The sequence below is a fragment of the Vidua chalybeata genome, chromosome 5, assembly GCF_026979565.1.
Source record: "Vidua chalybeata isolate OUT-0048 chromosome 5, bVidCha1 merged haplotype, whole genome shotgun sequence".
Lineage (NCBI taxonomy): Eukaryota > Metazoa > Chordata > Aves > Passeriformes > Viduidae > Vidua > Vidua chalybeata.
In genome coordinates, this window is record NC_071534.1 from 35,676,733 (window position 1) to 35,690,705 (window position 13,973).

A 13,973-nucleotide genomic window follows, 5' to 3' on the forward strand; every position below is an offset into this window, starting at 1 on the left:
TGAAAGTTTGTGATGACAAGTAGTTGTTCAGAGGTGAAAACAAGGGCCCAGTGAGGAATTCAGTAACGGAGACTGCTGGTGAAACGTTCTCTGCTACAAAGTGTAGAAAAATCTTGAAACTGATCTCTCAGCTGAATATTACAACTGGGAAACTTGAGTGATATCATCAGTGTACCTGCATGGTTTTGGGGAAAATGAAGACTAGCTTCTGAAATAAAAATTTGTTATGACATTGTCAAATACCTGCACTTCTGACACAGTGTGTTATTTCTGAATGTAACTGAAAGCTACAAGTGTTTCTGGGAGAATTCTTACCATGTCATTGCTTTTTCCCAAGGTATTGGCTAATGGCCCTTTTTGGAGGTGGGATGGATGCTTCTTAAAGTTTTTTGGCATCATTTGGTCATAGCTAATCTTACCTTCTTTTGGGAAAAATTGTTTAAATGAACTGCGGAAGTTGGTCCCTTTCAGAAAACCTCTAAGGTGTTTCAGCTACTGTTTCATCTAGCCCACTGACTAGGGTTTGTGCTGCCACTGGTCACATGTTTGTTGAAAGGACTACCTTCTGTTTTATGGAAATTAAAGCTTTTTTTGATAGGGAGAACAGAGAAGGGAAATGCTGGTCTCTGCAAGGAGCATCACTGTGTTGCATTTGCAGAAAAATGTTTGAAAGGTAGATGAGCTATGCATCTTGTGCTCTTTTGCACAGCAGTACTATCAGTCTCCTTGAAATGGTCCTGCATAAAAAACAGGTTGAGGAAGTGTGTAAGGAAAAAGTAGTATATTTTTCATGGATACAATATTGTTTACATGAAAAATAATGCTAATTGTTACATTGCCCAAGTAAAATGGGTACCTGTATCTGAGAGTTGTAATTGTATTATGCTTTGTTTCTGTATGTCTTCAGTGCATGCTGTCTTTGAGAATGGTATTCAAAGGAGAGTCTTTTGAATTGCTACATGGGTAAACTGAAATCACAAGACAAGCAAATGTGATCCGAACAAAATTAGTCAAGAATATTGCTGTAATTCCTCTTACTGAATTGTTAGATATTCTTTGGTTTATAGCAGTGCTGCCATCCTATTTATTAGCTAATACTGTATTATTTTTCTGAAATAGATGGACTTGGTTCTCTAGTTTTTCTGCATATAGGGAATTGAATCTTTTTGATTACATTCTAGAGCTTTATTTGGCACTATGAAATTGTGGTCCTAAATGAGGACATCAGATACCTTCTTTCCATGTAATTCTTGGGAAGTACTTATGAAACCAGAAAAAAATAGATTATATTTACATAAAATATGGGTGTTTATTTCTGAAGTTTAGATTCTAAGATGTTTCTTCATATTGGCTGTTAATATCCGGATCTTACTGAGATTGTGTTTTTGTGTTACACTTCAGACAGATCAAATGCAGTTTTCTCTTTTTCTGGAACACATCCGTCCAACACTTGGCTAAAATTCCCATTTGAATGCATTGTAAGGAGTTGAAATTCCTGAAGGAAAGTTGAATTTGTTTAGCTTACAGGAGAGCAGGTAAAATGGAGACTCTAAAGCATTGGTTTTCTTGCTTTCTGGACCAGCAAATTATTCCTGGTAGTTGAAGCCTCCTGAATTACTGGCAGATGGTAATAACGGGACAGTGTTTTCTTGTATACAGTATTAGGCTTCAAGTTACCTAAAATATCTTTTTGGAGAAGAGACTCCCAAGTACTGTTTTGCTGGTAGAAAATGTTGCTCATTTTATAATATATTTGAGAACATAGGTTCTTCATGGTATGCAAGTTTTGCAATAGTCTCAATATTAAATGTTTCTAGTTACTGTGTATGGAATATGTTTATGATTTTACTGAGATATTTAAGAAAATTGTGATCATTCTGAACATAGGAATTAGTCACATTAAATAGCCTGGCACCTGGCTTTTTTTTTTTTTTTTTTTTTTTTTTTTTTTTTTTTTTTTTATGTTGCAATATTGTGGTTATTCTGAGGAACAACTTGGGTTGGTTTTGTAAAGTTGGGATTAAAAGTAAAGCCACAAAAAGGCATCTTCATTCTTAAATTGTTTTAGCTGTAAGTATGTTCTGTCTGCAATCACATGCTGGAAATGAGTAAACAGTTACCAGGACCCTTTTTGCTTCAGTTTTTTTCAGGTTATATTCCACATTTATACTTTGGACTAATTTTCAGTCAGTGATTAGTACAGTCCTAAGAGCCAAAACTCAACATGGCGTTTTGCTGGTGCTTGGTACTTCAGTTTATGAGAGTAGATCTAAGGTTCTAAACCAGAACAAAGTGTCTCAAAATTTCTGTATGTTTTAGACTGAGAGCTCAAAATGTGCAAGGGAGATGTGCCGCACTTCAGACTGTAATATGTATTTATCATGTTTCATAAAGCTGACATGGTTTGTGTTTCTTTTAGTATTATGGCATGTGACCATAGAGCTATAACTGAAATCTAGTGCTGCTATTCTTATGTGTTTTTTCTTTTTTTTTTCCTAGTGTGTGAGATCTAGCAGAATGGCAGATATAGACAAGTAAGTAAAATCTGTAGGTTACTGAGGCTCTGAGTGTGTTCTGAGCTGTATTTGACATGGCTGGGCTCTCCAGATACTGGATAGGCAGGGTCTAGATACTGACCTTGAGCACTGTGGCAAGACGTGAGGTTTACAGTATGTGGGAGAAAAGCTTATGTTGCTCATGATAAATGGGTTTGTGATCTTAATTGTAAGTAAATAAAAAAGTGGAAGAAGGCATGAGTCAACTTCCTATGTTAGTTGGAATTTTGGAGGGGAAAAGAAGATAATATTGCCCTTTCCTATTGTTTCACTCCATGTAGGGTTTTTTCTATACTTCAAGTGCTCTTATTTCGTGGCATTTGAAGTATAGTGTAGGTGATCCTACCCACAGTTCTCGAGGCCTGCACATCTTAAGGAAGATATGTGGAGCAGAAAGAGGCTTTGACTGGTTGATAAAAGCAGGAGATGAAGGAGTTTTTTATAAAAGGAAACTTTGTAATTCTGGAAAGTTGCTAATTCTTTAAACTGTTCTGGGATTGTCAAACATGAAATTCTTTGAAGACAAATTTGGCTTTGTTTGGCTATTAAGACTTGTTTGTCATAGGTCAAAAGATGCAACAGTTTGTTTCTACCCACATAATATCTAGTTTGAACTCTTTAAGCTCCTTATAGTATAAAATTAACTTCTTGATGCTGTTATTGACTATTTCTAATAGCAAAGAACAGTCTGAACTTGATCAGCAGGACATGGAAGATGTTGAAGAAGTAGAAGAAGAAGAAACTGGTGAAGATGCCAACAGCAAAGGTAATGTTGAGACCAAGAATTTCTAAACCTCTAAACATATGTACTTTCTAGTTAGTGTGTTAAAAGTTTTTACTGCAAAAAAAAATAGGAAGTGGTAAAACAATTTCAGATGTGCAATTGTGTTTAAGTTCTGAAGCAAGGACTTATTTTTTCAAATTGTGTGATTTTATTAGTTGTTTGCAGTTACTCATTGTAGTCATGATTATATACCAGGTTCAGGCAGTGGTGGCTACCTATATAATTGCAAAAGACAGAACTATTGTCGATACGTGACAGAATTATTTCAAAACTGAAAGCAGTTAAAAACTTCACATATGTGAAGCTTTGGGTATAAAAAAAATTAATGTGCATATATGTTTGTGTGTATCTCTTTTGATTAGTTGATAATAATTTGCTGCTGAGTTGACAGTGAACAGAACAAATCATGCTTAGTGTTACTACTCTTGAAATTAATAAATCCTTTTTTATTCCCCCCCTCAACAAAAAACGTAAGCACATATCAAAATACTTGTTTTGTCAGTGCTGAACAGTCTTACTCATGCTTTGTATTTAAAGTCTGGGGACACAGATGGAATCTAAAGAACAATTAACCAAAAGAGAAATAAGTAATAACCTCTGCAATAAAATTACTTGGACTGCTAATAATGCCATGCTACATGTTGGCTTGAACAGAATAATAACGTTAAAATAGAACATTTTGCTCAAGATGTTATGCTTTGCTAATCTATTGAAAGAAGTGTTTTCAAAACTAGATTGCAAAATTTTGGGGAACATATTCATTAGCTGAGGGATTAAATGGTATATAGTAATTAAATGGTAAGTATTCAGGTGTCCCACAGGAACCTAGAGATGAATAATCTGTATTTTCAGTGATTTCCCAGCTATTTTAGGTGAGAATCAGAGGGGAAATTATACTCTAGGAATCTTGGAAGGAAATTGGATTTTATAAATCAGAAACATATTTTAGTAGCAGGGAGACTAAACGGTTCTTCTGCATCTGTAATTCTTGCTTGTCTAATTTTCTTTATTTTTATGCACAATTCTTTCTTTCAAGATTGGTCCAAAAGATGCTTTGTACTTTGTGCTTACATAATCTTTTTTAATTTAGCTCGGCAGTTGACTGTGCAGATGATGCAAAATCCTCAGATTCTTGCGGCCCTTCAGGAAAGACTTGACGGTCTGGTAGGAACATCTGCAGGATATGTAGAAAGGTACAGCATTTGTTTAGTACGAGCAGAGTGTTAAAATGGTTCTTTTTGTTTTCTGAACAATGTTGTCTATGGCATTAGTGGTCATAAACCACTGTTCTGCTCAGATAGCAGATAACAGACTAATATAGTCTGTCTGTAGTGCATCTCAGAATCGAAGAGTTTTTATTTGAGGTTTCATGAAGAAAGGAATGGTAATATTTACAGTGGCTGATGTTTTCCTCTGCAGTTACAGTACGACACACTTCTTAGGATACTTTCCTGCTCCTTGGAATCTCTTGTAGCTTTGCCTTGATCATGAAACATCAGTTATTTAAACTATAGACAGATACTTGGAGGCCTGGTGTCTCTAATATAGTCATTTTATGCTTAGATTGTAAACATTAGCTGATACAGGAATGTTATTAGCAGGACTTCATGTGGTTTTCTCATGTATCAAAACTTGCTATGAATTCTTGCCAGAATTTTCCATAGTTGATCTGCATTTATGAGGCATGCAGTAATTGCTTTCTGTTTGCACATTTCTAATACATTGGCTCATTTAGCACACCAGTTCTGGCTCACTTTGGGTCAGACAGTGTTTTTAAAGACAGTGCTATCAGCTGCTGTGCTCAGTGAAACAAAGCAGCAAATTTTGAAGATTAAATTTCTAAACAAAGAATAACTCAAGTATCTTGAACTTTTTCATAAAACCAAGCAAATGTATGGTGAGACCTTTCTTAGTTGTACTCAATACTATGATTTTACTTTGTTACTCATTAATAATGTAAAACTTATTTTTAGAAGAAAGATTTATTGCACAAATTTCTCTAATGATTTACCCAGGTATTTGGAATACTCTGGTTCTAACTGTGATTGAGCTTCAGTTTAAGAGCTTGTGCTAAGGATTTCAGTCTCGTTGGTGAAATTGGTTGCAGCTTTGATTTAAACTTTCTAAAGCTTAAAAGGGAGTGTAAAATGTGTTGTGGTACAAGTTGGTTACCTTGCAAGGGGTCTGGTTAAGGAGAGATCAATATGTGCTTAAAATGCAGTATTAGTAACAGTTCTGTCACTGAATTTTTCAGCTTGCCCAAAGTTGTTAAAAGACGTGTGAATGCTCTCAAGAATCTTCAAGTTCAATGTGCACAGATAGAAGCAAAGTTCTATGAGGAAGTTCATGAGCTGGAAAGAAAGTATGCTGCTCTCTATCAGCCCTTATTTGACAAGGTATATTAGTGCTATTCTGATTTGTACTTTAAAGCTTCATCTAAAATACAACAAGGGTATATAAAAACCAGAAAACTTACTCATGTTCCGAATTACTTTGGTCTCGTATGTGCCCCTTCAATTCAATTGATACAATTTTGCCATCCATGTTAATATCAACTAAGATTGACAGTGAAAAGTTTAGTCTGTTCCATAGTTACCAAAATGACTTCAGTATATCAAACCTCATTTTAATTGAGCAAATATCAGATGGTACTGTAACTTTTCTGGGACTTTGGTGTTTATTTTAGTGTGTTGAAAACATCCTAACTGCTGAATCAATCTTCTAGAGCCAGAAGAAAAGGTAGATAGTTAATGTATTACTAATTGTGTAATTTAGGATTAGGAATTTATTGGTTAGAGCATTGCTGATTGCAACGACTAGGAAATTAGAAAATATTCTTGGTTTAATCTTCCAGCGAAGTGAAATCATCAATGCCATTTATGAGCCTACGGAAGAAGAATGTGAATGGAAAGCAGATGCTGACGAAGAAATTTCAGTGAGTATCTTAATCAGTTGTCATCAGTATCTCAAGCTTTAGCATGAAACAAGATTCATTAAGCTGAAGTTTTAAAAAAAAAGAAGTTTGTAATGATCACTTGCTATTAATAATGATAATTCTTAATGGTTGCTTAAACATCCACATGACACTGGTATCAACAAAGAACTGATGAACCTTATGGGCACTCTTAAAATTAAGGAAATCCAATATTTTTATTTTCTCAAGGATGAAATGAAAGAGAAAGCTAAGCTTGAAGAAGAAAAAAAAGATGAAGAAAAAGAAGACCCTAAAGGAATCCCTGAGTTTTGGCTTACAGTATTCAAGAATGTGGACTTGCTCAGTGATATGGTTCAGGTAGGCAGTGGTCTGGCTTTGTTTAAAGCTGCACTGGTAATTAATCCAAGTGTCTTTAAGAAAGCAGTGGAAACACTATGATGCTTGATATATCTGTTGGAGAGCAATAATGGAACTGTTACTTGGATGTCATCTCTGGTAACTTTTCAAGTGAGAGTACAGAGCACCAAAATAACCTCCGTGCAGTTTTGTTTCTTGAACCTATTCTACGATACTAATAAATTTTAGGTACTTACAGAAATGTATTTGAAAAGTGTATTAGACATAACTAAAAACTGTATGTAGTGTTTGCATGTGTTTTGGTTGTGTACTGTATTGGGGACTCTGTAACAGTCATTGTTGCCATCTGCTGGTCATGTTCATAGAAGTATTTCAATGTTGTAACAAGGTTTTTTTTTTTTAAGTAAAACTTGTTCTTAACATGGCTTTTTATCTCTGTGAGGCCTTAAATGTGTGTGTTATTGAATGTTATGAAAATTAAATACACTGTGTTTTCTCTACAGGAACATGATGAACCTATCCTGAAATACTTAAAAGATATAAAAGTGAAATTTTCAGAAGTTGGACAACCTATGGTTAGTTTGACTTATTAAACAAGATTAATTTTTTGTTATCATAAGAATTCGTTGTATTTTAGCAACATGGTCTGTGATGGCCACTTGTCTTGTGGAAATAATGAGAAAATATACAGCTGCTGTTTCTGACAAAGCAGTACAAGGTCTAGTGCTAGTCTTGCATCACCCTGTGAATGAACGTATGCTAAATTTAACCTTCAACTTCTGATGAGATTTGCCTTAATAGCTGATAACTTAGGTTTCACCATTGCATTTTGATACCTTTGGGTACTTTTTTGTGTAACTGCTGTAATTTCATGTATTTCCCCGGCAGAAATCAGACAGTTTTCTAAGTTGTAATATTTTTAAATTTAGAAATTCTCCCTCTACATTAGTAGCAGGAAATCCGTGTGCTGGGAGATCTGTCATTACTGCAAGCAATATAATAACTAGAAAGTGCAAGATTAAGTAAATGAAAATATTTGAAGATTTATTGTACAACTTGGATAGCAAATTCTAGAATAAGCTATGGATGTATAGGAAAAAGGTGTATTCGGTTGCACGTGTATTGTTTGGATTTAGGTGTTAAGAAGTTAAAGGTGTTCATAAATAACTAAAGTTACTGTTCTGCAATTCTTTTTAAGAGTTTCACATTAGAATTTCATTTTGAACCAAACGACTACTTCACAAATGAAGTGTTGACAAAGACGTATAGAATGAGGTCAGAGCCAGATGATTCTGATCCCTTTTCGTTTGATGGACCAGAAATCATGGGTTGTACAGGGTAAGTGCTAATAGATAGCTTTAAGGCAATATAACAGGTTTTTCCTTAGCATTATCCAGCTGTAGAGTTTTACAGCATCTTCTGGAGGTGCTGGAAAAGATGATACTTCCCCTAGTAACTTGGGAACAACTAGGTTTGACATGAGTTTTTTAGTTATTACCAATAACTTTAATACAATATATATTAAAAAAACATTATTTGTATAGCATAATTTATAAGCATATATATTATATAGGCATATAAATTAAAAATGTAGTCAGTATTTGTTTAGAAATACTGTTCTGCAATCTCTAAAGGGGAATTGAAATGTGGATAATGGTATCTTATAGTAGGCCTGAATAGCTTTTGCTAGAATTTGTTTGATTTCTTCTTTTAATCTTTTTGTATTTCTGACACACAGCATTTTGGAGACTTTATTCCAGATTTACTTTTTATATTGCAGTTGTCCATTTTGTTTTATAAGCATTAAATATTTGCCTTTGAATGTCTGTCTATTTGAGAAATGGAGAATAGTCCTCACAATTCCAGGTTACTCTTTTTAAATAGCTGTCACACTCCTTTCTTAGTGAAATCTTCTGTTTTAAATTAGTTAAGTAATTTCTTCTCTACGTGTCCCTTTCTTTGTGAACAGGGGGATGAGAGAAAACTATGTTGTACATAATTATTCTTATGAGTACACTTGGGCCTGTTCAGTAATTTTTCTGTTCAAGTCTCCAGTGTTCTGACTGCTCTTCTGAGCGAGAACGAGTAAATTACAGCCTGTCAGTGTTGGTTTTACTCTTAAATTAATCTCCAGTTGCTCATACTGACTTACTTACCTCTTAATTTCTCAGTCACTTACCATATTTTGCAAAGTCCCGTAAGATTTAGTTTTAAGTGCTTGGGTAGCTTTGATTAAACTGTTTTGTTTTCTCCAGTTTGGACTGATTGTAAAATCAGGAATCTTGGCAGAGTTTGGTGTGAGATGCCACTTCTTCCATAAAAATTATTAACTCCTAGTCCTTGTTTTCTCTTGTAGCTAGGACAGCCCCTTCTTGTTCCAAAGTAACTCACTCAATTTCTTTGAGTCTGTAAAAGAATCTAATCAGAAACTTCTGCAAATGCAGTTAATTTCACTGATGTGACTTTTTCATTTACTTGTTGCCAGAATGCTTTGACTGTTAGGGAAGCCTGTAGGCATGATTTTGTTCTGTAAGCAGGATAGAATTAAAAAACCCCAAAACAACAAAACCCAGACGAATATAACACAAGAAGACAAAACCCTCACAAACAACTCAAAAGCAGCTAAAAACTATGTGCCTGCTGCGTTGCTTTAAGGACTTACTGGTTATAATGATAGGTGTGATGAACTTCGGCATATTACTAATATGCCCAAATATGACATTGCTTTATAATGGATGGGCGGCTCTAAAAATGGTGCAATACTAGTTGTTGATAGAAAACTAGGCAGTACTTGGTAGCTAATGAAAATTAGCATTTCAGAGATGGAGTGGAAAAGGAGCAACTTCTGGATGGAAATAATCCTAAACGAACCTGTACTCTTGTTCTCAACCTATAAACTAATGAAAAGATAGGACTTTTCAAAGAAGACTTTTAAAAGAATAAATACTAGCTTAATATTTTTTCTTCCCTGTGTCTCTTGCAGTTGTGATAGTCTTATTAGAGACTTGTAACAAGGGGAATGATGTTAAGCTGCAGGTGGTTGTGGGTTTTTTCCCCTGTCATTTGTTTTTTATTTATTCTTTAGTTGCCAAATAGACTGGAAAAAAGGAAAGAATGTTACTTTGAAAACCATTAAGAAGAAGCAAAAACATAAGGGCCGTGGAACAGTCAGGACGGTGACAAAAACTGTTTCCAATGACTCTTTCTTCAACTTCTTCAGTCCTCCTGAAGGTAAGCTGAACACTAGTTAATACATATAAACTTTAGATGTAGAATGTATCTTACTCACTTATTTCTTCTGTTCTTTTTTTATAGTTCCTGAAAGTGGAGACCTGGTAAGTTGGCTTATTTAAAAATTATGATGGAGTGTTTATGGAATTTTAGAATTTGTTAAACAACTTCAGCTTTAACTGCTTCTGTCTTTAACTGAGAATACTTATGAAGACTAGTATGTATTTGAGTTTTCTTTCAGGAGGAGTGTTAGAGTTGGATGGTAGAGTTTAGAGTTCTCAAGCTGTTAACTCTTGAATGTAATGAAACAAGAACAGAAAACTGCAAGAGCCTGCTTTTGTGTGTGCTCACTATGGCAATAACCCATGTTTTTGTAAGGAGAAAAACTACCAAAAATACTTAACAGTAAGGAATATATTATGCAGTTTGAGTGAGAAATATGAAATTAAAGCTTCCAGAAGCATGTTGTTAGAGCTCTAGTTGGTATGGACACCAAAAGCGTTCATAATGTTTAGATAAACAAAACCCAAAAAGAAAGTAATTGCTCAGATAGGAGACAGCAGAACACTTGGTATGAAAACAAGAGGAGTGAAAGTCTAGGATTGGATCAGAGAGGCTTTTTAGGTGTTCAGGTGCTTCAGTAGTGTCTTTGTCTAATGGGAATGAAGGAGGAGGTGCACTGTAGGAATCAGAAGTAGGTTGTAAAGTCTTTATTGTGATAGGCTCACCGGGCTACTGTTCAGTTACTTAAGAATTTAAGAGTATTGTGCATATGAACTGCAAGTCTATGGGAGATATTAAATAATCTTTATAATTGGAACAAAAGAAACTCCAGGATTGTATATAATTAGGTTTACTGAAGCAGCAGCTCCTCACTGTGTATATATGTAGGTGGGCTGTTCAAAGTGTCAAACTTGGCCCCTCAGTTTCAGTTCTGTAAAGCAGCTCCTGGAACAAAAAAATCAGTAATGGGATTTGTGTAAGTCTGACCATATCAAAGTCTGTGTAACTTGTGTGTGTCAAAAGTAGTTAGCATCTTATAGTTCAGAAAATAATATTGTTTTATACAGGATGATGATTCTGAGGCAATCCTTGCTGCAGACTTTGAAATAGGTCATTTCTTGCGTGAACGTATAGTCCCCCGGTCAGTACTGTACTTCACTGGAGAAGCTATTGAAGATGATGATGATGACGTAAGTATAATGTTCATTCAGAACACTAAAAACCTTGAAATAATGCTGTTTAAAGACCTTGGGTAATTTCTTACATTGGTATCTTTAGAATGGGATATTAGTTGCAGCAGAGCTTCCTAGATCATTCAGGAAAGGCAGCATAAAAAGAATTCTTCTTTGAAGTAATGACTTCAGAGTTTTGTGGCAAAAGCAGTGGTAGAAGCTGATCATCTAGAGGATGTCATAGTAGCATTTTGTATACAAGGCATTTCTAGGGAAGTGTACCCAATACTTTGTGGAACTGTAATGAGTTGGCAGAGAAAAAATAAGACTTTATCTAGCTGCTGAGCCTGTTCTTTGTGTTTACAGTGATACTGGGCTATGAAATTTTATGAGATTCAAGCCTCATCCTATCAAAAGTACTCTTATTAAAAAAAAAAAAGCTAGATAAGCACATTCACAGCATGCCAAAATAAAGCAAGTTCTGCAAAATCTTAAGTGTTTTAAAAGAGCTAAGCTTGAAATTGTCAAACCACGAAGCCTCAGAACTTTATACAGGTATAAAACATTCTTTTCTGTCGCTGCCTCTGTTAAACAAGGACAGTTTGACTGTTAAGATGGCTTAGATACATCCTGTCTTCTAAATCTTTAGAATCTAAACTGTTGGCCCTTGTTCCAAAGGCTTGGCTAGGGCTGTGGAGGAGGGAGGTACTGACAGGACGGGTTGCCGCTGTCCCCTGCTGTCCCCAAGTGGTACCACAGTGTAATCAGCACCTCCCAGGCTGCATGGAATGGGGACAGTCTGGTCTGCCAGAGCTCATCAGGGGAAATTGAACATTGCTTATGCTGATACAAAAGGTATTTTTAAATCTGACAGACATGGGCGCTTGGTTCAAATTAAAAGAGATTAGGTTTAGATTAGATATTAGGAAGAAATTCTTTACTATGAGGGTTGTGAGACACTGGAACAGGTTGCCCAGAAAAACTGTGGATGTCTCATCCCCGCTGATATTCAAGGCCAGGTTGGATGAGACTCTGAGCAACCTGGTCTAGTGGAAGGTTTTCCTGCCCATAGCAGAGTGGTTAGAGCTAGATGACCCTCAAGGCCCCATCCAATCCAAACCATTGTATGATTCTCTTGAGATCACAATATGGAGGGTCTCTGACATCTACTTGAGCTATAGATGACTGCATTTATGATGCTATCAAAACTATTTGTATTCTTTTCTAGTATGATGAAGAAGGTGAAGAGGCAGATGATGAGGTAAGATGACAGATACCCTTGATTCAAATAGTTTACCTGTTGTAGTTTGTTATCTAGAATAAGAGTTCCTTTAGTTTTTGAGTGCTCTGGACACTAAGAATTACTTTTGAAATAAGATAGAACATATTGTTTGGTGGATTTCAGATGAATAGTTTAAAAAACCCAAAAAAACAGAACAACCAACCAGCAAGACAACAACAAAAAAACCCAAACCAAGCTAAGACAACCTTTAAGGTATCTTAAAAATTAAGCTGCCACTGATGTCAAAAGATGTGCATTATGGAGGATTAACTAATACAATATGTATAACATAAAGTGGTAATGAATGTATTTCTGAGTACAATTTAATCTTAATTTTCATGAAAATGGCTCCGGAAGCTAAATGTGGATAAGCTAGAGAAATATTAAGTGTTTTCTTTCAGGAGGGAGAAGAAGAAGCAGATGAAGAAAATGATCCTGATTATGAACCAAAAGTAAGGAATTAAAATGAGTATTTAAAGTTTGTGTATGCATACAGACATTTAAAATTTTATGTATGTTGAATCTTTATTTTAGTTTAAGTATTAAACCAATAGTTCCTATGGGTGAGCATGTTTTGTTTTGAGGCTGTTTCAGGCCTAATTATGACAGAGCAGAATTGGTAGAGAAACTTTTTAAAAGTTCTTTCTCCAGGAGTCATTTTGTAAAAGTAACTTTTGGCTTTGAGCACTGAGGTTAGTCAGGCTTGGTTTTCTATAAACTTGTCTTGCACCAATTTGCTGTCTAATGTTGAAAATTGCAAAATGGTTGTAAGGACATGGAGAGAACTGTGTCATCCAGCTTCAGCTATGGGGAACTTGCTACAAGCTGGCTCTGGCACAGGTTTTCGGAGCAGAATACAAAATATACTCTTTCATGTTAGGTAAATGGGAAGTCTTTCTTTGTTTGAGGTAGCAGAAGTCAAGGTTCAGCAATGCATCTACAGCCAAGTCCTAAAATGTGAATAGCCAAGAGCAACTGGGAGGTTTCTTACTCCTTGGGAAGGGAAAAATCACTAATCAGGCTGGAAAAACAATTGTGAGCCACTCAATTCATAGCTTTTTAATAGCTAAGGGAAAGGTACATCTGGCCACCTGAAAGCATCTGATGTGGTAGGTGAAAGTTGCAGTCATGAAGTCTGTGAAGCATTCCAAAATGCCTGCTGTTAAAAGGGCTTGTCATTTCAAATGAGTGTTTTTCAGTAGGAATGGTTTGCTACTGTCAAAGAACTGTTGAGAAAATTACGTAATCATAGCATTGTACATAGAAAGGCAGGGTACAAACATGTGATCAAAATGTACAGCCATCTTGGTGATGTTTGACCTGCTGTAGTGTGTTCAAATTGGTTCCTAGTCAAGAAAGTTTTGAAATCCAGATGAAACAGATGCAAGTTGGACTTACCTCCACCATTTCAGATTGCTTTTCTCAGTGAAACAGAACTGAGAAAGGGCTAGACTATACTCAGTTTCAGAGAGCTGCTCAAGGTCTAGATAGTAGTGGTACTGTAGTGGTGCGAGCTGATCTCAGGCTGTAAGCCAGCTGAATTTATCAAAGCACTGTGCTCCTAGAATAGCTGTTCAGACCAAGGAAGGTGGTGGAGCAAAACCTGCAAGTGAACTCTGCTCCCCCCCCAAAAACTTTCTTGAATTCCTATATT

At 35.6% G+C, this 13,973-nt stretch overlaps 1 protein-coding gene across 4 annotated transcripts in view; it reads left to right on the forward strand.

Moving 5' to 3' along the window:
* The window catches only part of NAP1L1 (nucleosome assembly protein 1 like 1), a 28,694-nt gene that overhangs the window by 11,368 nt on the left and 3,353 nt on the right, over positions 1 to 13,973 (forward strand). For 2 of the 4 annotated variants that reach the window (XM_053942828.1, XM_053942831.1), the window contains exons 2-14: positions 2,500 to 2,534; positions 3,233 to 3,321; positions 4,430 to 4,532; positions 5,594 to 5,735; positions 6,194 to 6,274; positions 6,503 to 6,631; positions 7,135 to 7,206; positions 7,830 to 7,969; positions 9,717 to 9,862; positions 9,947 to 9,966; positions 10,933 to 11,055; positions 12,266 to 12,298; positions 12,721 to 12,771. In XM_053942828.1, coding sequence (XP_053798803.1) covers positions 2,518 to 2,534; positions 3,233 to 3,321; positions 4,430 to 4,532; positions 5,594 to 5,735; positions 6,194 to 6,274; positions 6,503 to 6,631; positions 7,135 to 7,206; positions 7,830 to 7,969; positions 9,717 to 9,862; positions 9,947 to 9,966; positions 10,933 to 11,055; positions 12,266 to 12,298; positions 12,721 to 12,771 — 1,146 coding nt within the window. In that variant the 5' untranslated portion in view covers positions 2,500 to 2,517. Of the gene's footprint in view, positions 1 to 1,401; positions 1,536 to 2,499; positions 2,535 to 3,232; positions 3,322 to 4,429; positions 4,533 to 5,593; positions 5,736 to 6,193; positions 6,275 to 6,502; positions 6,632 to 7,134; positions 7,207 to 7,829; positions 7,970 to 9,716; positions 9,863 to 9,946; positions 9,967 to 10,932; positions 11,056 to 12,265; positions 12,299 to 12,720; positions 12,772 to 13,973 lie in introns of those variants that run through there. The other 2 variants (XM_053942829.1, XM_053942827.1) reach the window with 2 other exon arrangements.